The 12681-nt window shown below is 43.6% G+C and overlaps 1 protein-coding gene across 1 annotated transcript in view; it reads left to right on the forward strand.

Moving 5' to 3' along the window:
* The window catches only part of LOC110500277 (proton myo-inositol cotransporter), a 63281-nt gene that overhangs the window by 47709 nt on the left and 2891 nt on the right, over nucleotides 1-12681 (forward strand). The window contains exons 6-9 of the mRNA XM_021577567.3: nucleotides 55-175; nucleotides 11585-11710; nucleotides 12011-12129; nucleotides 12418-12570. Coding sequence (XP_021433242.3) covers nucleotides 55-175; nucleotides 11585-11710; nucleotides 12011-12129; nucleotides 12418-12570 — 519 coding nt within the window. The remainder of the gene's footprint in view (nucleotides 1-54; nucleotides 176-11584; nucleotides 11711-12010; nucleotides 12130-12417; nucleotides 12571-12681) is intronic.

Consider the following 12681-nt stretch of genomic DNA (forward strand, 5'->3'; position numbering starts at 1 on the left):
AGCAGTACACTGTTTGGTTAGACTGTATGTGTATGACTGTGTTGTTTCTCCTAGGTACATGTCTGAGTCTGTCTCTGCTGGCCATTGGGTTTCTGCTGTCTGCCCAACACACCCCTCCTGTCACCCTCCACCCCACTGACCCCTCAATGGTCAACTCCACCTGCAACAGACACCTGTGAGTACTCCCTACTCTACTACTGTATTATACTGTACTCTATCTGCACTGTAGTCTACTGTCTGACTCAATACTGAATATGCCGTACTATTCTGAATATTACTGGGGGGCCTCCCGAGTGGCGCAGTGGTCTAAGGCACTGCATCACAGTGCTTGAAGCGTCACCACAGACCCGGGTTTGATCCCAGGTTGTGTCATAACCGGCCGTGACCGGGAGTCCCATAGGGTGGTGCACAATTGGCCCAGCATCGTTTGGGTTATGGGAGGGGCCGGAGGGGCTTTACTTGTCTCATCACGCTCTAGCGACTCCCTGTGGCATGCCGGGTGCCTGCAGTGCCTCCGAAACTTTGGTGTGGCTGGCTTCCGGGTCAAGCGGTCTCGACCTTCGCCTCTCCCGAGGCAGTTTGGGAGTTGCAGCGATGAGACAAGATCATCATTGGATATGACAAAATTGAGAGAAAAGTGGGGTAAAAATAAAATATACAGTGCCTTGCGAAAGTATTCGGCCCCCTTGAACTTTGCAACCTTTTGCCACATTTCAGGCTTCAAACATAAAGATGTAAAACTGTATTTTTTTGTGAAGAATCAACAACAAGTGGGACACAATCGTGGAACGACATTTATTGGATATTTCAAACTTTTTTAACAAATCAAAAACTGAAAAATTGGGCGTGCAAAATTATTCAGCCCCCTTAAGTTAATACTTTGCAGCGCCACCTTTTGCTGCGATTACAGCTGTAAGTCGCTTGGGGTATGCCTCTATCAGTTTTGCACATCAAGAGACTGAAATTTTTTCCCATTCCTCCATGCAAAACAGCTCGAGCTCAGTGAGGTTGGATGGAGAGCATTTGTGAACAGCAGTTTTCAGTTCTTTCCACAGATTCTCGATTGGATTCAGGTCTGGACTTTGACTTGGCCATTCTAACACCTGGATATGTTTATTTTTGAACCATTCCATTGTAGATTTTGCTTTATGTTTTGGATCATTGTCTTGTTGGAAGACAAATCTCCGTCCCAGTCTCAGGTCTTTTGCAGACTCCATCAGGTTTTCTTCCAGAATGGTCCTGTATTTGTCTCCATCCATCTTCCCATCAATTTTAACCATCTTCCCTGTCCCTGCTGAAGAAAAGCAGGCCCAAACCATGATGCTGCCACCACCATGTTTGACAGTGGGGATGGTGTGTTCAGGGTGATGAGCTGTGTTGCTTTTACGCCAAACATAACGTTTTGCATTGTTGCCAAAAAGTTCAATTTTGGTTTCATCTGACCAGAGCACCTTCTTCCACATGTTTGGTGTGTCTCCCAGGTGGCTTGTGGCAAACTTTAAACGACACTTTTTATGGATATCTTTAAGAAATGGCTTTCTTCTTGCCACTCCTCCATAAAGGCCAGATTTGTGCAATATACGACTGATTGTTCCTATGGACAGAGTCTCCGACCTCAGCTGTAGATCTCTGCAGTTCATCCAGAGTGATCATGGGCCTCTTGGCTGCATCTCTGATCAGTCTTCTCCTTGTATGAGCTGAAAGTTTAGAGGGACGGCCAGGTCTTGGTAGATTTGCAGTGGTCTGATACTCCTTCCATTTCAATATTATCGCTTGCACAGTGCTCCTTGGGATGTTTTAGGCTTGGGAAATATTTTTGTATCCAAATCCGGCTTTAAACTTCTTCACAACAGTATCTCGGACCTGCCTGGTGTGTTCCTTGTTCTTCATGATGCTCTCTGCGCTTTTAACGGACCTCTGAGACTATCACAGTGCAGGTGCATTTATACGGAGACTTGATTACACACAGGTGGATTGTATTTATCATCATTAGTCATTTAGGTCAACATTGGATCATTCAGAGATCCTCACTGAACTTCTGGAGAGAGTTTGCTGCACTGAAAGTAAAGGGGCTGAATAATTTTGCACGCCCAATTTTTCAGTTTTTGATTTGTTAAAAAAGTTTGAAATATCCAATAAATGTCGTTCCACTTCATGATTGTGTCCCACTTGTTGTTGATTCTTCACAAAAAAAATACAGTTTTATATCTTTATGTTTGAAGCCTGAAATGTGGCAAAAGGTCGCAAAGTTCAAGGGGGCCGAATATTTTCGCAAGGCACTGTACATGTTCTGAAGGTAACATTGACATATGCACATCACTTTATTGTTTAGTGCAGGAGTAAAAAAAAATGTCTCAGTATGAACCTGATCCACCATGAATTGAAGCATGGTCACTAATGAGGGTGATCTTTAATGGAAGCCTCTCCAACAAAATCCAGGTAGAATAAGGAATTCCCCAGGGCAGCTGTTTAGGCCACTTACTTTTTTCAATCTTTACTAACGACATGCCATTGGTTTTGAGTAAAGCCAGTGTGTCTATGTATGCGGATGACTCAACACTATACACGACAGCTACCAGAGGCGACTGAAATTACCACGACCCTTAACAGAGAGCTGCAGTTAGTATCGGAATGGGTGGCAAGGACTTCGTTCATCCTGAATTTTTCAAAAACTAAAAGCATTGTATTTGGAACAAATCATTCACTGAACCCTAAACCTCAACTAAATATTGTAATGAATAATGTGGAAATAGAGCAAATTGACTAAAATATATTATTAAATGTGTAAATACTTTTGTGAAGATAGCAATGTGATTTTGGCCTTATAAATGAGATAATTGATTTTCCTATAAACTGTGCCCAGTTAGTAGCCATGCCCAAGTGAGCTCAGAGTTCGTGACCGCATGACGGAACGCCACTTTGGCCAGAGTGCTTAAAAGGACTCGCTAAGAATCAACATACAGACCAAAACTTGCCGGGTTGCTGCTGGCATGTAAAGTGGTCAGGAGCTGAACCTTGAATAATCAACCATTGAGACCAAGCAGACGGACGGTGTAAACCAGACGTCACGAATGGTTAAAACTATAAGACCAAAAAGACATGAGGCTGTGGTCCACACGTTGAAATGGTTAGAAACTTTGTACTGAGACCAGACAGCGTGGAGCAGTGGCTACACAGCTGAAAATGTTTTAAACTCTACAGACCAGCCGACGTACAGTGGGAGCTGAACGTTACGAAATGATTAGAAACTCTGAAACTCTCAACACAAGTGAAGAAGGTAAAGACTAGACCAGAACATTCACAGTCTGCAGTGGTGCATGAAAAAATGGTCCTACATTTTTTTTACTAAAGACACAAGGGGGGGAAGGAAGACCATCCCCTCTGATACAACTGTTGGTACGTCTGAAGTAACTATTCTAATGAACACTTCAAGCAGAGAAGCTCTACAACTAAGAAGGACATTGTGACCTCTGGTGGACAACCAGAGCCTCACATCAAGCCACTAGCCATAGACGGGGTAGTGGCTACGTGTAATTATATATTACATTTCTAATCCGAATGAGTGGTGGTTAGGGTGCTAAGTATTCTGGTTACTGTGAGTGTAGTTTCCAAATACATGTACGATAAGTTGACTCTCTTTGTCTCTCCCTCTCTTTGTCTTTTCCCACCCCCTTTCCATTGTGTAACAAGTCGTCATATCGTATCAGTCCACTAGGGACTTTTACCTCATGTAAGTGTGTATGGTATTCTGTGTTGTTATTTAGTTAGTTAATAAATAAATGATTAAATCAATGTGTGTAGTCCTGAATATTCAAAAGCGCTAGTATTCTAGGGTTCTTACGGATCCACAGATTATGCAATGTTCAGAATGAGACTGATGAGGTACTAATGAATACTTGACTGTTATTGATGTAAGAGATATCGGTATATCTTTAGAGTTTAAGTCGGGAGATAGTAACTTGTTAAACATCTCTTCTCTTAAAAAAAAACAACATATCTTCCCTAATGAGTTAATTGTTACATGATTAATTTAATTGGGTAACAATTAAACATAATTAATTTGATTCAATAAATAACAGTCATCAGATTAATGATGGTCACGTCACGACAACAGAGAGCTAACATTAATAAATGCATGTCAATCTCTCCTGGCTACGTGTATTTGTGAGAGGTATTGACAGAGGTATTGCACCGAGCTGTCTGTTTTGAACTACTGGCACACAGCTCTGAGACCCATGCATACCACACGAGACATGCCACCAGAGGTATTTTCACTGTCCCCAAGTCCAGAACAGACTATGGGAGGCACACAGTACTACATAGACCCATGACTACATGGAACTCTATTCCACATCAAGTAACTCATGAATGCAGTAAACACATAACATACACACTAATTACACACATTATAGATATGTGGTAGGAGAGTAGGGGCCTGAGGACACACTTAATGTTGTGAAATATGTTATGATTCTATTGTAATGTTTTTAAAATATATAATGCCTTCATTTTGCTGGACCCCAGGACGAGTAGCTGCTGCAAAGGCAGCAGCTAATGTGGAGCCATAATAAATACAAAAACAAATGAACATTTTACAAGGTTTTTTTCTTAATACATTTTCCCTGTTCTTCCATCTAGGATTAAATTAATGTTATTTCCATATTAATTGTACATGCTGTACATGTTTCTGAACACTTACCTAGCAGATTATTCCAATATCTCTGCTCTGGTCATATTTTTATTCTACCAGGGGTTCATTTTAACTGCAACAACAGACTCTATTAGCGACAGTGCTGCAGGCGTTGGGTCTCTGTTAATAGAAATGATGGCGAGAGAGAGATAGGGTGAAAGAGAGAGAGAAAGAGACCCTGTCTGCCCTCTGAATGACTGAGCCACTCTCTGTCCTAATTTACACAGCATGTAGACTGAGTGTACAAAACAGGAACACCTGCTCTTTCCATGACATAGACTGACCAGGTGGATCCAGGTGAAAGATATGATCCCTTACTGATGTTACACTTCAATCAGTGTAGAGGAAGAGGAGGAGACAAGTTAAAGAAGGATTTTTAAGCCTTGAGCCAATTGAGACATGGATTGTGTATGTGTGCCATTCAGAGAGTGAATGGGTAAGACAATATTTACAGTGCCTTCGGAAAGTAATCAGACCCCTTGACTTTTTCAACATTTTGTTACGTTACAGCCTTATTCTAAAATTGATTACATATTTTTTCCCTCCTCATCAACCTACACACAATACCCCAGAAGGACAAAGCAAAAACTGGTTTATAGAATTTATTGCTAATTTATGAAAAAACAAAAAAATGAAATATAACATTTACATAAGTATTCAGACCCTTTACTCAGTACTTTGTTGAAGCACTTTTGGCAGCGATTATAGCATGAAGTCTTCTTGGGTATGACACTACAAGCTTGGCACACCTGATTTGGGGAGTTTTTCCCATTATTCTCTGCAAATCCTCTCAAGCTCTGCCAGGTTGGATGGGGAGCGTTGCTGCACAGCTATTTTCAGGTCTCTCCAGAGATGTTCGATCGGGTTCAAGTCCGGGCTCTGGCTGGGCCAATCAAGAATGTCCTCGATCCTAACTAGTCTCCCTGTCCCTGCTGCTGAAAAACCTCCCCACAGCATGATGCTGCCACCACCATGCTTCACTGTAGAGATGGTGCCTGGTTTCCTCCAGACGTGACACTTGGCATTCAGGCCAAAGAGTTCAATCTTGGTTTCATCAGACCAGAGAATCTGGTTTCTCATGGTCTGAGAGTCTTTGGGTGCCTTTTGGAAAACTCCAAGTGCACTCCAATCAAGTTGTAGAAACATCTCAAGGATGATCAATGGAAACAGGATGCACCTGAGCTCAATCTTGAGTCTCATAGCAAAGGGTCTGAATACTTATGTAAATAAGGTATTTGTTTTTTATGTTTAATAAATTAGCATAGATGTCTAAAAACCTGTTTTCAGTTAGTCATTATGGGGTATTGTGTGTAGATTGCTGAGGATTTTTTTTTGCTGAGGATTTTTTTTCAAACTGGTGTGCCAGGCACCTCCTACCATACCCCGTTCCATTTTAGAATAGGGCTGTATAACGTAACAAAATTTGGAAAAAGTCAAGTGGTCTGAATACTTTCCGAAAGCACTGAGTGGAACAGGGTATGGTAGGAGGTGCCAGGCGCATCGGTTTGAGTGTATCAAGAACTACAACGCTGCTGGGGTTTTCACAATCAACAGTTTCCTGTGTGTATCAAGAATGGTTCACCACCCAAAGGACATCCAGCCAACTTGATAGAACTGTGGGAAGCATTGGAGTCAACATGGACCAGTATCCCCGTGGAACGCTTTCAATGCCTTGTAAAGTCCTTGCCCTCATGAATTGAGGCTGTTCTAAAGGCAAAAGGGGGTGAAACTGGATATTAGGAAGGTGTTCCTAATGTTTTGAACACCAGTCTATATTTACCAGCACACTCTCTGGTCACTCACAGCTGCAACAAACAAGACAGACTCATTTAAGACAGACTTGGGTCTGCTGTTCTGTCATTAAATGGCGTAGCAGTCGGACGTGTGTTTGTCTTGTCCCGTCTTGTCCCATGTAAATAGTCGGTCTCATCGTTTTTTTTTTCGTATATATATTTTTTCTATTTTAATCTCACTTTCCACTTACGATCTAAATATACTTTCCTGCAACCCGCCCCTCCCAATAAGGTGTTTGTATACGTTATATGCGTTCTGTCTCCTAGGGAGGAAACAGGTACATAATTATGTATATCCACAGTAAAACGAGTCCTATATCGACATAACCTGAAAGGCCACTCAGCAAGGAAGAAGCCACTGCTCCAAAACCACCATAAAAAAGCCAGACTACAGCTTGCAACTGCACATGGGGACAAAGATCGTACTTTTTGGAGAAATGTCCTCTGGTCTGATGAGACAAAAATAGAACTGTTTGGCCGTAATGACCATTGTTATGTTTGGATGAAAAAGGGAGATGCTTGCAAGCCGAAGAACAACATCCCAACCGTGAAGCACTGGGGTTGTGGGGGTGCTTTGCTACAGGAGGGACTGGTGCACTTCACAAAATAGATGACATCATGAGGAAGAAAATGTATTTGGATATATTGAAGCAACATCTCAAGACATCAGTCAGAAAGTTAAAGCTTGGTCGCAAATGGGTCTTCCAAATGGACAATGACCCCAAGCATACTTCCAAAGTTGTTCACTCCAACCTCAGCCTCCACATCTGGTTTCTTACAACTCATCCAAGCTTCCCTGGATCTGCACTTCATCTCTCCCTGTGTTACAATAAATATCTTGCTTCATTCATCCCTGTTTCCTGGTCTACTCTTGGCTTCCCCTGTGCTGCTCCACTTAACAGCCCTAACTTCAATCCTATAGAACTGAAAAAGCGTGTGCGAGCAAGGAGGCCTAAAAAACCTGACTCAGTTACACCAGCTCTGTCAGGAGGAATGGGCCAAAATTCCCCCAACTAACTGTGGGAAGCTTGTGGAAGGCTACCCGAAACATTTGACCCAAGTTAAACAATTTAAAGGCAATGCTACCAAATACTAATTGAGTGTATTTAAACTTCTGACCCACTGGGAATGTGATAAAAGAAATACAAGCTGAAATGGATCATTCTCTGTACTATTATTTTGACATTTCACATTCTTAAAAATAAAGTGCTGATCCTAACTGACCTAAAACAGGGAATATTTACTAAGATTAAATGTCAGGAATTGTGAAAAACTGAGTTTAAATGTATTTGGTGTATGTAAACTTCAGACTGTAGCTGATATTCTGAAAGAGCTGCAAAATCTGGATCCCTACAAATCAGCTGGGCTAGACAGTCTGGACCCTCTCTTTCTAAAATTATGCGCTGAAATTGTTGCAACCCCTATTACAAGCCTGTTCAACCTCTTTTTCGTATCGCATGAGATCCCCAAAGAATGGAAAGCTGCCGCGGTTGTTCCCCTCTTCAAAGGGGGAGACACTCTAGACCCAAACTGCTACAGACCTATATCCATCCTGCCCTGCCTTTCTAAAGTCTTCGAAAGTCAAGATAACAAACAGATCACCGACCATTACGAATCCCACCGTACCTTCTCCACTATGCAATCTGGTTTCTGAGCTGGTCATGGTGCACCTCAGCCACACTCAAGGTCCTAAACGATATCATAACCGCCATAGATAAAAGACAGTACTGTCTAGCCGTTTTCATCAACCTGACCAAGGCATTCAACTCTGTCAATCACCGCATTCTTATCAGCAGACTCAATGGCCGTGGTTTCTCTAATGACTGCCTCGCCTGGTTCACCAACTACTTCTCAGATAGAGTTCAGTATGTCAAATCGGGGGGCCTGTTGTCTGGACCTCCGGCAGTCTCTATGGGGGTGCCACAGGGTTAAATTCTCGGGCCTACTCTTTTCTCTGTTTATATAAATGATATTGCTCTTGCTGCTGGTGATTCTCTGATCCACCTCTACGCAGATGACACCATTCTGTATACATCTGGCCCTTCTTTGGACACTGTGCTAACAAACCTCCAAACAAGCTTCAATGCCATACAACACTCCTTCCGTGGCCTCCAACTGCTTTTAAATGCTAGTACAACTAAATGCATGCTCTTCAACCAATTGCTGCCCACACCTGCCCGCCCGCCTAGCATCACTACTCTGGATGGTTCTGACTTAGAATATGTGGACAACTACAAATACCTAGGTGTCTGGTTAGACTGTAAACTCTCCTTCCAGACTCACATTAAGCATCTCCAATACAAAATGAAATCTAGAATCGTCTTCCTATTTTGCAATAAAGCCTCCTTCACTCATACTGCCAAACATACCCTCATAAAACTGACTATCCTACCGATACTTGACTTTGGCGATGTCATTTACAAACTAGCTTCCAACACTCTACTCAGCAAACTAGATGTAGTCTATCACAGTGCCATCCGTTTTGTCACCAAAGCCTCATATACTACCCACCACTGCGACCTGTATGCTCTTGTTGGCTGGCTCTCATTGGCAGTCCCTCGCTACATATTCGTCGCCAAACCCATTGGCTCCAGGTCAACTTTAAGTATTTGCTAGGTAAAGCCCCGCTTTTTCTCAGCTCACTGGTCTCCATAGCAAAACCCACCCGTAGCACATGCTCCAGCAGGTATATTTTACTGGTCATCGCCAAATCCAACACCTCCTTTGGCCGCCTTTCCTTCCAGTTCTCTGCTGCCAATGACTGGAACGAATTGCAAAAATCACTGAAGCTGGAGACTTATATCTCCCTCACTAACTTTAAGCATCAGCTGTCAGAGCAGCTTACCGATCATTGCACCTGTACATAGCCCATCTGTAAATAGCCTACCCCACTACCTCATTCCCATATTGTTATTAATTTTGTTTTGCTCTTTTGCACCCCAGTATCTCTACTTGCACATCATCATCTGCACATCCATCACTCCACTGTTTAATGCTAAATTGTAATTATTTTGCCACAATGGCCTATTTTTTTGCCTTACCTCCCTAATCTTACTAATTTGCACACACTGTACATACACTGCTCAAAAAAATAAAGGGAACACTTAAACAACACAATGTAACTCCAAGTCAATCACACTTCTGTGAAATCAAACTGTCCACTTAGGAAGCAACACTGATTGACAATACATTTCACATGCTGTTGTGCAAATGCAATAGACAACAGGTGGAAATTATAGGCAATTAGCAAGACACCCCCAATAAAGGAGTGGTTCTGCAGGTGGGGACCACAGACCACTTCTCAGTTCCTATGCTTCCTGGCTGATGTTTTGGTCACTTTTGAATGCTGGCGGTGCTTTCACTCTAGTGGTAGCATGAGACGGAGTCTACAACCCACACAAGTGGCTCAGGTAGTGCAGCTCATCCAGGATGGAACATCAATATGAGCTGTGGCAAGAAGGTTTGCTGTGTCTGTCAGCATAGTGTCCAGAGCATGGAGGCACTACCAGGAGACAGGCCAGTACACCAGGAGACGTGGAGGAGGCCGTAGGAGGGCAACAACCCAGCAGCAGGACCGCTACCTCTGCCTTTGTGCAAGGAGGAGCAGGAGGAGCACTGCCAGAGCCCTGCAAAATGACCTCCAGCAGGCCACAAATGTGCATGTGTCTGTTCAAACGGTCAGAAACAGACTCCATGAGGGTGGTATGAGGGCCCGACGTCCACAGGTGGGGGTTGTGCTTACAGCCCAACACCGTGCAGGACGTTTGGCATTTGCCAGAGAACACCAAGATTGGCAAATTCGCCACTGGCGCCCTGTACTCTTCACAGATGAAAGCAGGTTCACATTGAGCACATGTGACAGACGTGACGGAGTCTGGAGACGCCGTGGAGAACGTTCTGCTGCCTGCAACATCCTCCAGCATGACCGGTTTGGCGGTGGGTCAGTCATGGTATGGGGTGGCATTTCTTTGGGGGGGCGCACAGCCCTCCATGTGCTCACCAGAGGTAGCCTGACTGCCATTAGGTACCGAGATGAGATCCTCAGACCCCTTGTGAGATCATATGCTGGTGCGGTTGGCCCTGGGTTCCTCCTAATGCAAGACGATGCTAGACCTCATGTGGTTGGAGTGTGTCAGCAGTTCCTGCAAGAGGAAGGCATTGATGCTATGGACTGGCCCGCCCGTTCCCCAGACCTGAATCCAATTGAGCACATCTGGGACATCATGTCCCGCTCCATCCACCAACGCCACATTACACCACAGACTGTCCAGGAGTTGGCGGATGCTTTAGTCCAGGTCTGGGAGGAGATCCCTCAGGAGACCATCTGCCACCTCATCAGGAGCATGCCCAGGCGTTGTAGGGGGGTCATAAAAGCACATGGAGGCCACACACACTACTGAGCCTCAATTTGACTTGTTTTAAGGACATTACATCAAAGTTGGATCAACTGTAGTGTGGTTTTCTACTTTAATTTTGAGTGTGAATCCAAATCCAGACCTCCATGGGTTGATATATTTGATTTCCATTGATAATTTGTGTGTGATTTTGTGGTCAGCACATTCAACTATGTAAAGAAAAAAGTATTTAATAACAATATTTCATTCATTCAGATCTAGGATGTGTTATTTTAGTGTTCCCTTTATTTTTTTGAGCAGTGTATGTTTTTCTATTGTGTTATTGACTGTACATTTGTTTATCCTATGTGTAACTCTGTTGTTGTTTTTGTCGAGCTGCTTTGCTTTATCTTTGCCAGCTTGCAGTTGTAAATGAGAACTTGTTATCAACTGATCTACCTGGTTAAATAAAGGTGAATTGTAAAAAAAAAGAAAAATAAAAACATGAGAGCTACTCTCTGTGAATGAAATGGGTCTGCCATATGCCCGCCACACTACCCACTCACGCATGCCCACACATGGATGCACAAACACAAACACAAATACTGTATGTACTCACACAGACATTGATAACATGAGAATATTCTGAGTAAAGAGCTCAAGATAGCATCTTCTCCATTCACAGTGAGTAAATGTGTTCTGTTATACCTCCTCAAAGATCTTGTCTCTGTTTATGACATCTCTGTCCAATCCTTCTGTCATCCCAGGCTGTGTGAGCCGTGTATGCTGGACCCGGGGTGTGGCTTCTGTTACCGTGAGAACAGCACAGCTCTGTTCGCCTCCTCGTGTGTACCTGTCAATACAGCCTCCACTGAGAAGGCAGCCTGGGGCAGGTGAGCTACGTATCTGTCAATACAGCCTTCAATGAGAAGGCAGCCTGGGCAGGTGAGCTACAGGCGGCACTAAGGGGAGGGAGTGTGTTTGCGCATAGGGCAGCAGGGGGCAGGTGAGTCATAGAATGTGCTCTGTGTGTGGGTTTATTTGTTGTGTGTTTGTGAAGGGGATGGAGGGGGTTAGTGGAAGAAGGCTGGAGAAGTGGTTATTCTATAATACTGTACTCATAGTACCCCTCTATCCATAACATAACTACTGTTGCTACAATACAATAACTGTCTTGTACCATGTTATTCCAGGTGTTCCAACTCGACCCAGCTGAGAGTCCATACGTACTGGGCCTATAACTACTGTCCCACCTCCTACTCCTGGGTGGTCCTACTGGGTCTTGTTCTCTATCTGGCCTTCTTCGCCCCAGGTGAGAGGCAACACTGATCTATGTAGAGATTCAATTTACGCTGTATCTCACGTTCACTGTGAGGCAGCTACTAACTAAAGAAATGCATTATTAGAAAATGTGATCTCATTTCAAGTTTGGCGTTAACCATGCATTGATGTCATTTGGTATACTTGCTTAAAGGTTTGTATGCTTACTGTATTTGTATGCTTACTGTATATACATCTTGATTCAACATTGTTTGCATGCGGGGGGTAGTTACTGTACTGTAGAGCTATCGTAAGCCCCGTGTCATCCCTCTACTTCCAGGTTTGGGTCCAATGCCGTGGACAATCAACTCTGAGATTTACCCCCTGTGGGCCCGGAGCACAGGGAACGCCTGTTCAGCTGGAGTCAACTGGACATTTAACTTCCTGGTCTCCCTCACCTTCCTCCATGTGGCTCAGAACCTCACCTACTACGGTAACACACATCTTCTTCCACGTGACCCAGTCCCTCACCTACTACGGTACAAACCGTAGGCACTGATCAATACCTCACTTACAGGACATCCTTGATCAATCAACCTGAACA

The sequence above is a fragment of the Oncorhynchus mykiss genome, chromosome 21 (genome assembly GCF_057628025.1).
Source record: "Oncorhynchus mykiss isolate SJ-2025 chromosome 21, ASM5762802v1, whole genome shotgun sequence".
Classification (NCBI taxonomy): domain Eukaryota; kingdom Metazoa; phylum Chordata; class Actinopteri; order Salmoniformes; family Salmonidae; genus Oncorhynchus; species Oncorhynchus mykiss.